We start from the raw sequence: 19,470 nt of genomic DNA, 5'->3' as shown, positions 1-19,470 counted from the left end.
GCTTTTGTGAAGTGCATTCAGCATCTCCTGTCTCTAATGCTAACTTTCACATGTCTAAAGAGTCAACTTACTGACTTCAACAAGAAACTATTAGCATAAAATCTAAATAAAATAGAATTTAAATAGACTATCTCTCTAGTCTTTATAAAATTCACATTTTTTTCAACATAAACACACAAGATTTATTTCAGTAGTCAATGAGACATGAGGCCTGATCCTGGTTTAATCTTCATGCATATGATTGAAAATTTATTTAACTGCCTTTATTTATATTTGTCTTTAAATAATGGCCTATTTCAGCTGCTGATTCATCTGACTCACTCATTCACCAAAGGTCACATTGTATTTGTTATTCTGTGATTAATGTTGCTATGCTAAATACTGAGGTAATGCTAATGTTGCTATTCAAAATACTGAGATAAAACCTAGAGACATGTTATCAAATAAATAAATAAATAAATAAATAAATAAATAAATAATAAAATACTGACACAGACTCCTCTAGCTTTAGGAATTTAAATTAAAACGATCGTTTTAATGTGAACATCCACCGTTATTATTATTATTATTATTATTTTTTTAATGTAAAGCTGAAACAAACGAATAATAATTTAATAAATACCGCTGTCATCCGCTAGGTGGCAGTAAAGGCTCACCAATTAAGCTCTGTAATGTAGGTGCAGAAATAATTGTTGCATTAAATTCCTGAGGAAATGTTGCAGTATTTATAGTAATTTAGTAACATAAATCTATATTATATATTATAAAATTAAATTGTGTCAAAGAAGTCTACAGTGTCCTGCCTCATTCTCTGTCAACACACCCCCACACACACTCTTCACCCCACACACCCCTCACACTCACTCTTCACTCCACGCACCTCTCACAAACACTCTTCACCCCACACACCCCTCACACACAATTTTCACCCCACACATCTCTCACACACACACTATTCACCCCACACATACCCTTCACACACACTCTTCACCACACACACCCCTCACACCTACTTAACCACTGTGGAACACCTTAAGCACTTAGCTACCACATCCCTTGTGTACTGCGTCAGCTATATATGGTTGAAATGACAATAAAAGCTTCTTGACTTGACTTCAGATCTCAGGGCAGACCTTGACTTTCTTTGCTATTATTTTATCATTGTTATACAAATACTGTATATCTGAAGATGTTCAGTTCTATCATACACTTCAATACAATCACAGTTCTGCTGAACACAACACTGACAATCCCACATGACTACAGGAATATTTAGGGACAAATCTGTATGGATTCTAATCCAAAGTGACTTACTGTATTTGGCATTTCATTACACTACAAATACTACAAACAAAATTGTTTGTGAGCGAAGTGAGCAGTTAAAACACACAACAGTGAGACGTTAGTGTAGACACATGTGAGTGTATAAACCACATTTTCCATTTGATCATAACATCTACACTATAACACATATCTCTGTACAACAACACAACACAAACATGGAACAATGTGGTGTAGATGTAGGCATGTCAGAATACCACGATTGCGTTACATGCTCTTTTCTTTTAAATACAACCAATCACTGAGCGTGCTCAGTACAGACTGCCTGTAGTATGAATATAAAATCAAACCGTGCTTCAAGTTCATTCACATTCTGTTAATAAATGAGATACAAACACTGTAGAATTGATAAGAAATGAACAATGAGCAGTTTCTGGATTTTACTTTTCATCTTCAGCACCATGTGTAAGTAATATGAGCAAATTATTACAATTATTGTTGTTTATATATATAATAATATCTGAATTACATTCATTAACTAATCAGAGTGTTTGTTGTTCTAGACACAGTCCATCCTGGTAGACACTGGGTTACTGCACAATCTCTAAGAAAGCCACCAGTTTATCAGCCTGATAAAGAGCTCAGTGTGAATATCGGAGACTCGGCGACTCTACAGTGTTGTATTTTTGAAAATGTAGTTGGAATAATTACATGGTTTAAGCAACCAAAGAGAGAAAAACCTCAGATTGCAGTTACAGTGTTTAAAAGTGCTGGAGAAACTTTTCACACTGGATTCCAAGAGTCTCATTTTCGAATAGAAAGATCTTCAAACTGCTGCAATATCACAATTTTAAAAATAACTCAGTCTGATGAAGCCATGTACTACTGTGCAGTGACGAGACCCAACATTGTGTTTGGAGATGGAACTTATTTACAAATTAAAGGTAGGATTCTGAGTTGATTCTGAATGTTTAAGCTCCTGGTTTAATGTAGTGATATTTTCCTGATGACTGTTAACATGTTCAACCTGGATGATAAATAATAGTGAAGTAGTGAAATGTTAACTGTGTTTTCTTCAACAACACTGAGTTACAGACTTTTACTAAGTGAATCCTGATCAATGTTTATAGGTGATCATGTTACTATTGCATCAGAAACGTCTACAGCAGCTCTGTGTGATCATTCAGTGGTGTGTGAACCAACACTGCATGGAAACATCAATAACACTAACACTAACAACACCACACAGCAGAACACAGGTGAGGTGCTTCATAATCCAGCTTGAATTAATGACCATTCGTTTATACGCATTATTTGCATTAAAAAATTGTACTAATCTAAATATACTGTGGTGAAATAACAGAACCAGAAATGATCAGATCTCTACATCGGACAGTGATCGGTTTGGGATCGGCTTTGGGTCTTTGCGCACTTCTGATTTTCTGTCTCACTTATTTCATACTGAGGAGAAGAAAAGGTGATAAAAGTAAGTGTTTTTGTCATCAGATAATAAATAAAGTTATTTTTATTTAAAGTAAAAACACTAATCGATGTGTTTCTGTATTCATAGTAAATGCTTCTATTGAAGATTCTCCAGGAACAAAGCAGGTATGTGTACAAAAATTCTGATCTCTTCACTATTATATACTATAATATGTTATTTTTTCTGTAGATATGACTGTGTTTCCTTTTGAGTCTCATAACTAATTTTCCTGCTTATGAAATGCTTAGAACATTCAGATCTTTCTCCTCATAATGTTCTAGATATAATTTATAGTCAGATTTCAAATATTTACACGGCAATCCCAAGCTTTTATTTTGATGTACTCCTCTTTTCTATATAGTTAGTGTATATAATGTAATTACCCATATTGTGTAGTAATTACTGTGATCTCGACCTCTTCTCAGTATTATTATTATTATTATTATTATTATTATTATTATTATTATTATTATTATTATTATTATTATTATTCAGGAATCTGAAGCTGAATCACTGAATTATGTGGCTTTGCAATTCTCCAAGAGGAAAACCAAAGCTGAAAAAAGAAAACCCGTCTCATCAGATGAGTGTGTGTACACTCATGTGAAATACTCTGTAAAATGTAACAGATATAATTTATAATCCATGGCAGAAAAATTAGCCGTATGTCACGTCACGTAAATTGGGTAAATTATGACATATGATGCTTTAACAGAAAAGTCTAGAAATGATCCTATATTTTGTTTATACTAATCTAATAATAAGAATTATATTTAAGTTGCATGAATTTTAGTTTATTTTTAAGCTTAGATGCAGTTCTCCTCTTAAGGATTTATTTCTGTGTTCATGGTTAAATGAACTACTCGTGTTTATTTATTTGTTTTATTTTTTTCTGGAACTGTTATTACTTTTCACTGTTGATGTATTAACTTTTAGTGACAATGAACTTTGCAAAAAAAAATCCAACTTGAGTGATTTTTTGAGTGTCCTCGTTTGTATGCTTAATAATTATTAAAGACACAATAAATGTAAAAAGGAATCCTGTTAAAAACATGATCTTTATTTTGTGACTTTTAACAATAACATTGTTTCTTAGTGTATTTTCAAAAAGGATGTGAGTCAACATTACTTTGTTTTATTCTCTCATCGCTAAGGACACTGAAGCTCGAGTGAAGCCAGTGACTGCAGTGAGGATGATTAAATCCAATAATATGTACATTTTGATGTAAAAATACAACAAAGATAACTGATGTATTGATCTTAATACCGAGCTTGTAAAGAACTGGCTTTTAAACTCTTTTAAGGGTGTCATTGGTTTTTGATTTTTTTTGAGCACAGAGATCTACCATCCACCATCAATGGCCTGGTCTGAGACAGGAGGGGAACTGGGTCTCTATAAATCTGCCCATGGTCTTATAGGCAGTGTCTGCAAAATATATAGAAATGTCATCCCAAGTCATTCATATTTTGATGTTAAATGAGTTAGCTATATCATGAAGCAGTGGAAATAGAGACTGGACATACAGAGATCATCTGTGCAGAGGCCTTTAGCAAGCAATTTGCTACTAAATTATCTCTAAATTCAATATGGGGTTAACTTAGTGGCAAATTGCCTGCTAAAGACCTTTTGCTCAGATAATCTCTGTATGTCCAGTGAATCCCAGGTCCACCAACTGCCACTGTTGGGCCCTTGACCAAGGCACATAACTCTCACTTGCTAAGTTGTATTAAAAATAAGTTGCTCTGAATAAAGGCATCTGCCAAATACCATAAATATAAATATAGGAGGGATTTAGGCAGGAGTACGTTTGACACTTCAGCATCACCTGCATCTGTTGACTACTTCTTCAAAGGAGAAAAGGAGGTAAAGCTCATCTCATTCCTGACACTGCTCCCGTCTCCCTGAGACTGCTGAGATCTTTAAGCACTGCTTAACTGGTCCCAACATCTCTCAGGGAACAACGTAGGTACACATCTAGACTCTTCTCTGTTCTGGCCCCTAGGTGGTGGAACGAGCTTCCCCAAGATGAACAGCTGAGTCACCGACTAACTTTTGTATGTCGCATTGGAAAAGCTGTGAATGTAAATGTACAAGGACAAGGGCATGAGGCCAAGTATGAGGCCATGATAGATTAAGTAAGCATACAGCAGAACATTTGGGAAAAAGTGGGAGTGAGTGGAAGACTGTCTTCTCTACAGCCACTTGGCTTTATGAAGATGAATGGTTTGAAAAATGCATCAAATGTGTTCTAGTAATTCATTAAGATGGTGCTCTATGACATAAGCCACACATGATAATGTATTGAACTATCTTTTAGTACTCAGGGGATTGAGGGGGTCAAGAATAAGCCACAGTTTGGGGTGATTTAATATATAATCATATATAATATATAATATTTTGGTGTTGCTTTTAAGCATAAAAGAAATTTTAACAATTAAAACAGGTATATATTGACCACTACATAATATCGTACTACAGTATGTATGTACTACGTATGTATGAACACAAATGCAGTACTCTGGCTCAAATGACCTATATAAAGAAGACTTTGTTCAAACATGTTAGTGTTTGAAGTTCAGTGTTGAACCTAAGTACAAATAACCCACATTTTCCATCCTTTCAACTTCACTACATATTCTAATATCTCAAGAGGTGATTGGTATAAGATGTAGATGGAAAATATCTGCATATCGTGTTTTTTTTTTTTTTTTTGTTTTTTTTTTTTACAACCAATCACGTCATATTCTGGGTGTGTACAGTATTGTCTCAGTACAGACAAAGTGCAGTATAAATAGAAATTTACACCCTGCTTCCTGTGCATTCACACTCTAATGAATAACCAACACACACTGTGTTATTCATGAGAAGTGAAAAATGACTTATGTATGGATTTTAATTTTGATTTTCTGCACCATGTGTAAGTACTTTAAACAATTTATTTCCATCTTATTTGATGTATTTCTAAAAGTCCATCTATTATTATTATTATTATTATTATTATTATTATTATTATTATTATTATTATTATTATTATTAGTAGTAGTAGTAGTAGTAATATTTATCAAAGCACTTTTGTGCAAGCTGTACATACTTTCTGTCATTTTTAAAGTGATTTTATCTGATGAATTATGATGAACAATTAATTACATTTATTACCTAGTTAATGCATTTTTTTTTTTAGGTTCAGTCCATCCTGGTAGACACTGGGTTACTGCACATTCTGTCACAAAGCCACCAGTTAACCAGTTTGATAAAGTGCTCAGTTTGAAAATCGGAATGACTGCTATTCTGAAGTGTTGTGTTTTAGATAAAGAAGTTGGGTTGATGTCCTGGTTTAAGCAACAAAACAATAAACAACCTCAGATGATAGTAACATTTTTTAAAAGTGGCGAAAAAACTTATCATAATGGATTCCAAAATGATCGTTTTAAAATAGAAAGATCAACCTGGTGCAAAATGATCATTCATAAGGTCACTCAGTCTGATGAAGCCTTGTACTACTGTGCAGTGACGAGACCCAACCTTGTGTTTGGAGATGGAACTTATTTACAAATTAAAGGTAGGATTCTGAGTTGATTCTGAATGTTTAAGCTCCTGGTTTAATGTAGTGATGTTTTCCTGATGACTGTTAACATGTTCAACCTGGAAGATAAATAATAGTGAAGTAGTGAAATGTTAACTGTGTTTTCTTCAACAACACTGAGTTACAGACTTTTACTAAGTGAATCTTGATCAATGTTTATAGGTGATTATGTTACTATTGCATCAGAAACGTCTACAGCAGCTCTGTGTGATAATTCAGTGGTGTGTGAACCAACACTGCATGGAAACATCAATAACACTAACACTAACAACACCACACAGCAGAACACAGGTGAGGTGCTTCTTAATCCTGCTTGAATTAATGACCATTCGTTTATATGCATAATTTGTATAAAAAAATTGTACTAATCTAAATATACTGTGGTGAAATAACAGAATCAGTAGTGATAAGATCTCTACATCGAACAGTGATCGGTTTGGGATCGGCTTTGGGTTTGTGCGCACTTCTGATTTTCTGTCTCACTTATTTCATACTGAGGAGAAGAAAAGGTGATAAAAGTAAGTGTTTTTGTCATCAGATAATAAATAAAGTTATTTTTATTTATAGTAAAAACACTAATTTGTGTGTTTTTGTATTCATAGTAAATGCTTCTATTGAAGATTCTCCAGGAACAAAGCAGGTATGTGTACAAATAATACTGACCTTTTCACTATTATATACTCTAATATGTTATTTTTTCTGTAGATATCACTGTGTTTCCTTTTTTTTTATGATTCTCATGACTAATTTTCCTGCTTACAAAATGCTTAGAACATTCAGATCCTCAAAATGTTCTAGATATAATTTATAGTCAGATTTCAAATATTTACACGGCAATCCCAAGCTTTTATTTTGATGCACTCTTCTGTTCTATATAGTTAGTTATGTAATGTAATTACCCATATTGTGTAGTAATTACTGTGATCTCGACCTCTTCTCGGTATTATTATTATTATTATTATTATTATTATTATTATTATTATTATTATTATTATTATTATTATTATTATTATTATTCAGGAATCTGAAGCTGAATCACTGAATTATGCGGCTTTGCAATTCTCCAAGAGGAAAACCAAAGCTGAAAAAAGAAAACCCGTCTCATCAGATGAGTGTGTGTACACTCATGTGAAATACTCTGTAAAATGTAACAGATATAATTTATAATCCATGGAAGAAAAATGTGAAGGATTTTACCAAATAAAATTATCTTGAGTATATTATGTATGTCGGGGCAGTCGTGGCCTAATGGTTAGAGAGTCTGACTCATAACCCAAAGGTTGTGGGTTCGAGTCTCGGGCCGGCCACGACTGAAGTGCACTTGAGCAAGGCACCAAACCCCCCAACTGCTCCCCGGGCGCCGCAGCATAAATGGCTGCCAACTGCTCCGGGTGTGTGTTCACGGTGTGTGTGTGTGTGTGTGTGTGTGTGTTCACTGCTGTGTGTGTGCACTTTGGATGGATTAAATGCAGAGAACAAATTCTGAGTATGGGTCACCGTACTTAGCCGTATGTCACGTCACGTAAATTGGGTAAATTGACATATGATGCTTTAACAGAAAAGTCTAGAAATGATCCTATATTTTGTTTATACTAATGTAATAATAAGAATTATATTTAAGTTGCATGAATTTTAGTTTATTTTTAAGCTTAGATGCAGTTCTCCTCTTCAGGATTTATTTCTGTGTTCATGGTTAAATGAACTACTCGTGTTTATTTATTTGTTTTATTTTTTTCTGGAACTGTTATTACTTTTCACTGTTGATGTATTAACTTTTAGTGACAATGAACTTGTAAAAAAAATCCAACTTGAGTGATTTTTTGAGTGTCCTCGTTTGTATGCTTAATAATTATTAAAGACACAATAAATGTAAAAAGGAATCCTGTTAAAAACATGATCTTTATTTTGTGACTTTTAACAATAACATTGTTTCTTAGTGTATTTTCAAAAAGGATGTGAGTCAACATTACTTTGTTTTATTCTCTCATCGCTAAGGACACTGAAGCTCGAGTGAAGCCAGTGACTGCAGTGAGGACGATTAAATCCAATAATATGTACATTTTGATGTAAAAAATACAACAAAGATAACTGATGTATTGATCTTAATACCGAGCTTGTAAAGATCTGGCTTTTAAACTCTTTTAAGGGTGTCATTCGTTTTTGATTTTTTTTGAGCACAGAGATCTACCATCCACCATCAATGGCCTGGTCTGAGACAGGAGGGGAACTGGGTCTCTATAAATCTGCCCATGGTCCTATATGCAGTGTCTGCAAAATATATAGAAATGTCATCCCAAGTCATTCATATTTTGATGTTAAATGAGTTAGCTATATCATGAAGCAGTGGAAATAGAGACTGGACATACAGAGATCATCTGTGCAGAGGCCTTTAGCAAGCAATTTGCTACTAAATTATCTCTAAATTCAATATGGGGTTAACTTAGTGGCAAATTGCCTGCTAAAGACCTTTTGCTCAGATAATCTCTGTATGTCCAGTGAATCCCAGGTCCACCAACTGCCACTGTTGGGCCCTTGACCAAGGCACATAACTCTCACTTGCTAAGTTGAATTAAAAATAAGTTGCCCTGAATAAAGGCATCTGCCAAATACCATAAATATAAATATAGGAGGGATTTAGGCAGGAGTACGTTTGACACTTCAGCATCACCTGCATCTGTTGACTACTTCTTCAAAGGAGAAAAGGAGGTAAAGCTCATCTCATTCCTGACACTGCTCCCGTCTCCCTGAGACTGCTGAGATCTTTAAGCACTGCTTAACTGGTCCCAACATCTCTCAGGGTACAACGTAGGTACACATCTAGACTCTTCTCTGTTCTGGCCCCTAGGTGGTGGAACGAGCTTCCCCAAGATGAACAGCTGAGTCACCGACTAACTTTTGTATGTCGCATTGGAAAAGCTGTGAATGTAAATGTACAAGGACAAGGGTATTAGGCCAAGTATGAGGCCATGATAGATTAAGTAAGCATACAGCAGAACATTTGGGAAAAAGTGGGAGTGAGTGGAAGACTGTCTTCTCTACAGGCACTGGGCTTTATGAAGATGAACGGTTTGAAAAATGCATCAAATGTGTTCTAGTAATTCATTAAGATGGTGCTCTATGACATAAGCCACACATGATAATGTATTGAACTATCTTTTAGTACTCAGGGGATTGAGGGGGTCAAGAATAAGCCACAGTTTGGGGTGATTTAATATATATATATTATATATAATATAATATATAATATTTTGGTGTTGCTTTTAAGCATAAAAGAAATTTTAACAATTAAAACAGGTATATATTGACCACTACATAATATCGTACTACAGTATGTATGTACTACGTATGTATGAACACAAATGCAGTACTCTGGCTCAAATGACCTATATAAAGAAGACTTTGTTCAAACATGTTAGTGTTTGAAGTTCAGTGTTGAACTTAAGTACAAATAACCCACATTTTCCATCCTTTCAACTTCACTACATATTCTAATATCTCAAGAGGTGATTGGTATAAAATGTAGATGGAAAATATCTGCATATCGTGTGTTTTTTTTTTTTTTTTTTTTTTTTTTACAACCAATCACGTCATATTCTGGGTGTGTACAGTATTGTCTCACTACAGACAACGTAAGTATAAATAGAAATTTACACCCTGCTTCCTGTGCATTCACACTCTAATGAATAACCAACACACACTGTGTTATTCATGAGAAGTGAAAAATGACTTATGGATGGATTTTAATTTTGATCTTCTGCACCATGTGTAAGTACTTTAAACAATTTATTTCCATCTTATTTGGTGTATTTCTAAAAGTCCATCTATTATTATTATTATTATTATTATTATTATTATTATTATTATTATTATTATTATTATTATTAGTAGTAGTAGTAGTAGTAGTAGTAGTAATATTTATCAAAGCACTTTTGTGCAAGCTGTACATACTTTCTGTCATTTTTAAAGTGATTTTATCTGATGAATTATGATGAACAATTAATTACATTTATTACCTAGTTAATGCAATTTTTTTTTTTTAGGTTCAGTCCCTCCTGGCAGACACTGGGTTACTGCACATTCTGTCACAAAGCCACCAGTTAACCAGTTTGATAACGTGCTCAGTAGGAAAATCGGAAGGACTGCTATTCTGAAGTGTTGTGTTTTAGATAAAGAAGTTGGGTTGATGTCCTGGTTTAAGCAACAAAACAATAAACAACCTCAGATGATAGTAACATTTTTTAAAAGTGGCGAAAAAACTTATCATAATGGATTCCAAAAGGATCGTTTTATTATAGAAAGATCGACCTGGTGCAAAATGATCATTGATAAGGTCACTCAGTCTGATGAAGCCTTGTACTACTGTGCAGTGACGAGACCCAACATTGTGTTTGGAGATGGAACTTATTTACAAATTAAAGGTAGGATTCTGAGTTGACTCTGAATGTTTAAGCTCCTGGTTTAATGTAGTGATATTTTCCTGATGACTGTTAACATGTTCAACCTGGAAGATAAATAATAGTGAAGTAGTGAAATGTTAACTGTGTTTTCTTCAACAACACTGAGTTACAGACTTTTACTAAGTGAATCCTGATCAATGTTTATATGTGATCATGTTACTATTGCATCAGAAACATCTAAAGCAGCTCTGTGTGATCATTCAGTGGTGTGTGAACCAACACCACATGGAAACAACACTAACACTGACACTAACAACACCACACAGCAGAACACAGGTGAGGGGCTTCATAATCCAGCTTGAATTAATGACCATTTGTTTATACGCATAATTTGCATTAAAAAATTGTACAAATCTAAATATACTGTGGTGAAATAACAGAATCAGAAATGATCAGATCTCTACATCGGACAGTGATCGGTTTGGGATCGGCTTTGGGTTTGTGCGCACTTCTGATTTTCTGTCTCATTTGTTTCATACTGAGGAGAAGAAAAGGTGATAAAAGTAAGTGTTTTTGTCATCAGATAATAAATAAAGTTATTTTTATTTAAAGTAAAAACACTAATCGATGTGTTTCTGTATTCATAGTAAATGCTTCTATTGAAGATTCTCCAGGAACAAAGCACGTATGTTTACAAAAATTCTGATCTCTTCACTATTATATACTATAATATGTTATTTTTTCTGTAGATATGACTGTGTTTCCTTTTGAGTCTCATAACTAATTTTCCTGCTTATGAAATGCTTTGAACATTCAGATATTTCTCCTCATAATGTTCTAGATATAATTTATAGTCAGATTTCAAATATTTACACGGCAATCCCAAGCTTTTATTTTGATGTACTCCTCTGTTCTATATAGTTAGTGTATATAATGTAATTACCCATATTGTGTAGTAATTACTGTGATCTCGACCTCTTCTCAGTATTATTATTATTATTATTATTATTATTATTATTATTATTATTATTATTATTATTATTATTCAGGAATCTGAAGCTGAATCACTGAATTATGTGGCTTTGCAATTCTCCAAGAGGAAAACCAAAGCTGAAAAAAGAAAACCCGTCTCATCAGATGAGTGTGTGTACTCTGATGTGAAGAAATCTGTAAAATGTAACAGATATAATTTATAATCCATGGCAGAAAAATATCTTGAGTATAGTATGTATGTGAGGGCAGTCGTGGCCTAATGGTTAGAGAGTCTGACTCGTAACCCAAAGGTTGCGGGTTCGAGTCTTGGGCCGGCCACGACTCAGGTGCACTTGAGCAAGGCACCAAACCCCCCAACTGCTCCCCGGGTGCCGCAGCATAAATGGCTGCCAACTGCTACGGGTGTGTGTTCACGGTGTGTGTGTGTGTGTTCACTGCTGTGTGTGTGCACTTTGGATGGATTAAATGCAGAGAACAAATCCTGAGTATGGGTCACCGTACTTAGCCGTATGTCACGTCACGTAAATTGGGTAAATTATGACATATGATGCTTTAACAGAAAAGTCTAGAAATTATCCTATATTTTGTTTAGACTAATGTAATAATAAGAATTATATTTAAGTTGCATGAATTTTAGTTTATTTTTAAGCTTAGATGCAGGTCTAGTTTCAGGATTTATTTCTGTTTTCATGGTTAAATGAACTACTCATGTTTATTTATGTATTCATTTTTATGGAACTGTTATTACTTTTCACTGTTGATGTATTAATTTTTTAGTGACAATGAACTTGTAAAAAAATCCAACTTGAGTGATTTTTTGAGTGTCCTCGTTTGTATGCTTAATTATTGTTAACAATAAATGTAAAAAGGAATCCTGTTAAAATACTTGATCTTTATTTTTGTGACTTTTAACAATAACATTGTCAGAAAAAGGATGTGAGTCAACATTACTCTGTTTTATTCTCTCATCTCTAAAGACACTGAAGCTCGAGTGAAGCCAGTGACTGTAGTGAGGACGATTAAATCCAATAATATGTACATTTTGATGTAAAATTACAACAAAGGTAACTGATGTATTGATCTTAATACCGAGCTTGTAAATAACTGGCTTCTAAACTCTTTTAATTGTGTCATTAGTTTTTGTTTTTATTCGATATTGTTGGATTCCGTTGTTTTCCGTTATGTGGAGACGTCGGTCATGTTGGGTAAAACATTTTCACACACATTTTACTTGAAACAAAGTGAAACATCAAACAATTATCAAAATTTTCAGAAGTTAATCATTTATAATGCAGTTCATGAATTTCATCACTCATTCATCGAGTATGGATTTTTTCAATTTTGGATTTTTTCAAATAAATACGCTTAGTTGGTGTCACCACTGGAATTAGTCATTAAATGAAAAAAGATAAAGCAAATAAAAATGATATGAGAGTATGAATCTAAATAAATAAAATAGACAAGTCTCTAGTTTCAGACAAGAATTTTTTTCACTTATAAAAAGGGCAAGGCAACAAATATATGGATGTGCAATAATTATTAAAATATATTAAAAGTAATATAAATAAATAAAAAATTACCAGTGCAATAATACTTACTTTTGTCGCTACTATAATAGTTTATTTCACTCTTAGTTAATTTTGTTTGCTTTGTAGACTAATCTATCTATCTATCTATCTATCTATCTATCTATCTATCTATCTATCTATCTATCTATCTATCTATCTATCTATCTATCTATCTATCTATCTATCTATCTATTACAGAGTCTGTTGGTTATGGCTAAGATGTTGCAGTACCTCTTAGCAGATGCTAGTAGACAGAAGAGACTGTGCTTAATACGGATAGAGAGTATGAATATTCTGCATGCTCGCTGTTTCTTCTTGATCTGATGTAAGATCTAAAATCTCCTAAGAGAGCAAGTGTTAATCATTTAGTTCACTGACTGCGATTTGAAGAAATTCATCCATCACAGAGTCCATGTTAGTGGATCGAACCCATCTGTCTTCATAGAAACATATCAGAGAAATACAGAAATGTCTGTGTCTGTGTCAGAGTGTCATGGAGAGCTCTGTCTATTCTGCGCCTGAACACCAGGGGGACGTTCTGGCTGGCTTTGTTTGTCTTGTACCATGTGATTTTGTTTTTGGTTTGTGTTCACGTGTGTTAACCTCGGCCTTTTCCTTAACCCCTTCCCTGCCTCTGCACACCTGTTCCTTGTGTTCTAATACATGCTTTCCCTATTTATACCAGTTGTGTTTCTGTGTTTGAGTGTTTTTTGTTTGTTGTCTTAGTGCCTGGTTTCTATTTTGTTATTTCGGTTGCTTTGTCTTCCCCAGTGTTTTTTTTGTGTTTCATAGTTTTTTTTTTTACATTATTAAAAGCCATTTTTCATGTTATTCCTGCTTTTGGGTCTTTTAAACTCTGTGATATCACCCCTGTCTGTGACACAGTGTTTGGACAAGCTGCTTGGAAGGACCTGGTCCTTAGAGTCAACTGGAAAGTGACATCTCTAATCATGATATAGCTAACTCATTTAACATCAAAATATGAATGACTTGGGATGACATTTCTATACATTTTGCAGACACTGCCTATAGGACCATGGGAAGATTTATAGAGACCCAGTTCCCCTCCTGTCTCAGACCAGGCCATTGATGGTGGATGGTAGATCTCTGAGCTCAAAACAAACTTTTTTTTTCATTGACTAAACCAGACATTCTGCTATCCCATAGATATTCAAATGAACTGCTTAGACATGTTGTTTCCATATTCTGTGTGGATCCATTTCCATGGAAAGCCCCGAAGCAGTGGAAATAGAGACTGGACATACAGAGATCATCTGTGCAGAGGCCTTTAGCAAGCAATTTGCAACTAAATTATCTCTAAATTCAATATGGGGTTAACTTAGTGGCAAATTGCCTGCTAAAGACCTTTTGCTCAGATGATCTCTGTATGTCCAGTGAATCCCAGGTCCACCAACTGCCACTGTTGGGCCCTTGACCAAGGCACATAACTCTCACTTGCTAAGTTATATTAAAAAAAGTAAGTTGCTCTGAATAAAGGTATCTGCGAAATACCATAAATATAAATGTAGGAGGGATTTAGGCAGGAATACGTCTGACACTTCAGCATCACCTGAATCTGTTGACTACTTCTTAAAAGAAGAAAAAGAGGAAAAGCTCATCTCATTCCTGACACTGCTCCCGTCTCCCTGAGATCTTTAAGCACTGCTTAACTGGTCCCAACATCACTTAGGGTACAACGTAGGTACACATCCAGACTCCTCTCTGTTCTGGCCCCTAGGTGGTGGAACGAGCTTCCCCAAGATGTCTGAACAGCTGAGTCACTGACTAACTTTTTTATGTCGCATTGGATAAGCTGTGAATGTAAATGTACCAGGACAAGAGTATGAGGCGAAGTATGAGGCCATGATAGATTAAGTAAGCATACAGAAGAACATTTGGGAAAAAGTGGGAGTGAGTGGAAGACTGTCTTCTCTACAGTCACTGAGGTTTATGAAGATGAATGGTTTGAAAAATGCATCAAATGTGTTCTAGTAATTCATTAAGATGGTGCTCGATGACATAAGCCACACATGATAACGTTTTGAGGTATCTTTTAGTACTCAGGGGATTGAGGGGGTAAGAATAAGCCACAGTTTGGGGTGATTTAATATATAATCATATATAATATATAATATTTTGGTGTTGCTTTTAAGCATACAATAAATTTTAGGAATTAAAACAGGTATATATTGACCACTCTATAATATCGTACTATGTATGTACTACGTATGTAGACAGATGAATGTAAATGCAGTACTCTGGCTCAAATGTCCGTTGTTATATAAGGAAGACTTCTTTCAAACAACATGCTAGTGTGGGAAGATCAGTGTTGAACTTAAGTACAAATAACCCACATTTTCCATTCTTTCAACTTCACTACATATTCTAATTATATCTCAAGAGCACAATACAAATATAGAAATATGTGATGTAGATAGGTGGTTCAAAATATCTGCATATCATGTCTCTCTCTCTCTCTCTCTCTCTCTCTCTCTCTCTCTTTTTTTTTACAACCAATCACGTCATATTCTGGGCGTGTACAGTATCGTCTCAGTACAGACAACGTGAGTATAAATATAAATTCAAACAGTATTTCCTGTGCATTCACAATCTGTTAATGAATAACCAACACACACTGTATTATTCATGAGAAGTGAAAAATGACTTATTTATGGATTTTAATTTTGATTTTCTGCACCATGTGTAAGTACTTTAAACAATTTATTTCCATCTTATTTGATGTATTTCTAAACGTCAATGGCATCTATCACTCTAAAGCACTTTTGTGCAAGCTATATGTCCTTTCTGTTATTTTTAAAGTGATGTTATCTGATGAATTATGATGAACAATTAATTACATTTATTACCTAGTTAATGCATTTTTTTTTTTTAGGTTCAGTCCATCCTGGTAGACACTGGGTTACTGCACAATCTGTCACAAAGCCACCAGTTAACCAGCTTGATAAAGAGCTCAGTGTGAATATCGGAAAGTCTGCTGTTCTGAAGTGTTGTGTTTTAGATGAAGAAGTTGGGTTGATGTCCTGGTTTAAGCACCAAAACAAAAAAAAACCTCAGATGATAGTAACATTATTTAAAAGTGGCGGAGAAACTTTTCACACTGGTTTCCAAAAGTCTCGTTTTCGGATAGAAAGATCTTCAAACTGCTGCAAAATGATCATTTTAAAGCTCACTCAGTCTGATGAAGCCATGTACTACTGTGCAGTGACGAGACCCAACCTTGTGTTTGGAGATGGAACTTATTTACAAATTAAAGGTAGGATTCTGAGTTGATTCTGAATGTTTAAGCTCCTGGTTTAATGTAGTGATATTTTCCTGGTGACTGTTAACATGTTCAACCTGGAAGATAAATAATAGTGAAGTAGTGAAATGTTAACTGTGTTTTCTTCAACAACACTGAGTTACAGACTTTTACTAAGTGAATCCTGATCAATGTTTATAGGTGATCATGTTACTATTGCATCAGAAACATCTAAAGCAGCTCTGTGTGATCATTCAGTGGTGTATGAAACAACACCGCATGGAAACATCAATAACACTAACACTAACAACACCACACAGCAGAACACAGGTGAGGGGCTTCATAATCCAGTTTGAATTAATGACCATTCATTTATACACATAATTTTGAAAATTTGTTTTGTACTAATCTAAATATAATGTGGTGAAATAACAGAATCAGAAATGATCAGATCTCTACATCGGACAGTGATCGGTTTGGGATCGGCTTTGGGTTTGTGCGCACTTCTGATTTTCTGTCTCACTTATTTCATTCTGAGAAGAAAAGGTGATAAAAGTAAGTGTTTTTGTCGTCAGATAATAAATAAAGTTATTTTTATTTTTATTAAAAACACTAATTTGTTTCTGAATTCATAGTAAATGCTTCTATTGAAGATTCTCCAGGAACAAAGCAGGTATGTGTACAAATAAATACTGATCATTTCACAATTATCTACTATAATATGTTATTTTTTCTGTAGATATGACTATGTTTCCTTTTTTATGATTCTCATGACTAATTTTCCTGCTTACAAAATGCTTAGAACTTTCAGATATTTCTCCTCATAATGTTCTAGATATAATTTGTTATATGTTCTATATAATGTAATTACCCACATTGTGTAGTAATTACTGTGATCTCGACCTCTTTTAAGTATTATTATTATTATTATTATTATTATTATTATTATTATTATTATTATTATTATTATTCAGGAATCTGAAGCTGAATCACTGAATTATGCGGCTTTGCAATTCTCCAAGAGGAAAACCAAAGCTGAAAAAAGAAAACCCGTCTCATCAGATGAGTGTGTGTACTCTGATGTGAAGAAATCTGTAAAATGTAACAGATATAATTTATAATCCATGGCAGAAAAATGTGAAGGATTTTACCAAATAAAAATAACTTGAGTATATTATGTAAATTGGGTAAATTATGACATTTGATGCTCTAAGAGAAAAGTCTAGAAATGATCCTATATTTTGTTTATTCTAATCTAATAATAAGAATTATATTTAAGTTGCATGAATTTTAGTTAAGTGAGGATGCAGTTCTCCTCTTCAGGATTTATTTCTGTGTTCATGGTTAAATGAACTACTCATGTTTATTTATTTATATTTATGGAACTGTTATTCCTTTTCAGTGTTGATGTATTAAGTTTTAGTGACACTGAACTTGTTAAAAAATTCCAACTTGAGTGATTTTTTGAGTGTCCTCGTTTGTATGCTTAATTATTGTTAAAGAAAAAATAAATGTAAAAATCAATCCTGTTAAAAACATGATCTTTATTTTTGTGACTTTTAACAATACCATTGTTACAGAGTTTTACAAAACCTTTTCAAAAAGGTGTTGAGTCAACATTAGTTTGTTTTATTCTCTCATCTCCAAAGACACTGAAGCTCGAGTGAAGCCAATGACTGTAGTGAGATAAAAATACAACAAAGGTAACTGATGTATTCTATCTTAATACTGAGCTTGTAAAGTACTGGCTTCTAAACTCTTTTAAGGGTGTCATTAGTTTTTTTTTTTTATATTGTTGGATTCAATTGTTTTCCGTAATTGAACGAAAGTGAAACATCAAACAACAAATATCAACATTTTCAGGAGTTAATCATTTATTGTGCAGTTCATGATTTTCATCATTCATTCATTGAGTATGGATTTTTTGTGCTTTCTCACTAAACAGTAAGTAAACACTAAAACATACACGGTCTTGACCATCAGATTATTATAAACATATATTAACAATGTGAACTATACAACAAATTTTATGTACTGTAACAGAATAAATATGCTTAGTTGGTGGCACCACTTTAATTGGTCATTAACTGAAAAAAGAAAAAGCAAATAAAATGATATGAGAGTATGAACCTCAATAAACAAAATAGACATGTCTATAGTTTCAGTAAAGATTTTTTTTCACCTATAAAGAGGGCAATGCAACAAATATATGTGAAATAATTATTAAGAGGTATTAAAAGAAATCCTCTCCTTGAATCGCTAACTTATTGTGATGGAGGGGTTTGTGTGCCTAGGAGCTATGTTGTCTGGGGCTCTCTGCCCCTGGTAGGGTCTCCCAAGGCAAACAGGTCCTGGGTGACGGGCCAGACAAAGCTCGGTTAAAATCCCACTTATGAGGAGCTTAAAACCAAAGTCCGTGACATTGCCCGGCATGGCGCAACCGGGGCCCCACCCTGGAGCCAGGCCATCACGCCTGGTGGCCGGGTCATACCCCACGGGGCTGATCTCCGGTGGGCCCATCACCTGCAGGAGGAATGGTAAGGGGCCCGGTGCATTGTGGATTGGTTGGCAGTCATAGGAGGGGGCCTCGGCAACCCAATCCCAGTACATGGAATTTGGATCTAGGGACATGGAATGTCACCTCGCTGGGGTGGAAGGAGCCTAAGCTGGTGCGGGAGGTTGAAAGATAGAGGTACATACTAGAGGTAGTTGATGATCGACTTTGTGGTTGTTTCATGTGACCTCCGGCATTATGTATAAAGAGAGGGGCGGGCGGAGCTGTCAACTGATCACCACCTGGTGGTGAGTTGGATCCAATGGCGGGGGAGGAAGTTGTTTGGCTTGGGCGACCTTTGCTCAGATGATCTCTGTATATCCAGTGAATCCCAGGTCCACCATCGGCCAC

At 34.5% G+C, this 19,470-nt stretch overlaps 2 protein-coding genes and 1 long non-coding RNA gene across 7 annotated transcripts in view; all 3 read left to right on the top strand.

Moving 5' to 3' along the window:
• LOC113645983 overlaps nucleotides 1–19,470 on the top strand; it is a 31,659-nt gene that overhangs the window by 2,327 nt on the left and 9,862 nt on the right. Inside the window, exons 1-6 of one of the 5 annotated variants that reach the window (XM_047802143.1) lie at nucleotides 5,586–5,682; nucleotides 5,947–6,324; nucleotides 6,511–6,639; nucleotides 6,744–6,866; nucleotides 6,951–6,988; nucleotides 11,795–12,099. In XM_047802143.1, the coding sequence (XP_047658099.1) occupies nucleotides 5,640–5,682; nucleotides 5,947–6,324; nucleotides 6,511–6,639; nucleotides 6,744–6,866; nucleotides 6,951–6,988; nucleotides 11,795–11,941 (858 nt within the window). In that variant the 5' untranslated portion in view covers nucleotides 5,586–5,639 and the 3' untranslated portion in view covers nucleotides 11,942–12,099. Of the gene's footprint in view, nucleotides 1–5,585; nucleotides 5,683–5,946; nucleotides 6,325–6,510; nucleotides 6,640–6,743; nucleotides 6,867–6,950; nucleotides 6,989–7,368; nucleotides 7,632–11,794; nucleotides 12,100–19,470 lie in introns of those variants that run through there. The other 4 variants (XM_047802145.1, XM_047802142.1, XM_047802144.1 and 1 more) reach the window with 4 other exon arrangements.
• On the top strand, nucleotides 1,611–3,649 carry LOC113646017. Its single transcript, XM_047802140.1, has 6 exons — nucleotides 1,611–1,746; nucleotides 1,845–2,225; nucleotides 2,412–2,540; nucleotides 2,645–2,767; nucleotides 2,852–2,889; nucleotides 3,260–3,649. The coding sequence occupies exons 1-6, from the start codon at nucleotides 1,704–1,706 to the stop codon at nucleotides 3,404–3,406; spliced, it is 861 nt and encodes a 286-aa protein (XP_047658096.1). The 5' UTR covers nucleotides 1,611–1,703; the 3' UTR covers nucleotides 3,407–3,649.
• Nucleotides 15,912–16,892, top strand: LOC113646037. The gene is made up of 3 exons (XR_007138257.1): nucleotides 15,912–16,009; nucleotides 16,200–16,580; nucleotides 16,767–16,892. It is a non-coding gene; the product is annotated as an uncharacterized LOC113646037 (long non-coding RNA).

This window comes from Tachysurus fulvidraco, chromosome 17, assembly GCF_022655615.1.
Source record: "Tachysurus fulvidraco isolate hzauxx_2018 chromosome 17, HZAU_PFXX_2.0, whole genome shotgun sequence".
NCBI lineage: Eukaryota > Metazoa > Chordata > Actinopteri > Siluriformes > Bagridae > Tachysurus > Tachysurus fulvidraco.
Note: the sequence above shows the minus strand (reverse complement) of the source record. Positions and strands in the feature narration are given on the sequence as shown.

Coding starts and splice junctions, on each gene's coding strand:
- LOC113646017 (XM_047802140.1), top strand. CDS start 1,704: ATGAGCAGTTTCTGGATTTTACTTTTCATCTTCAGCACCATGT. Junction 1,747..1,844: donor TTTCATCTTCAGCACCATGT/GTAAGTAATATG, acceptor TTGTTGTTCTAG/ACACAGTCCATCCTGGTAGA. Junction 2,226..2,411: donor AACTTATTTACAAATTAAAG/GTAGGATTCTGA, acceptor CAATGTTTATAG/GTGATCATGTTACTATTGCA.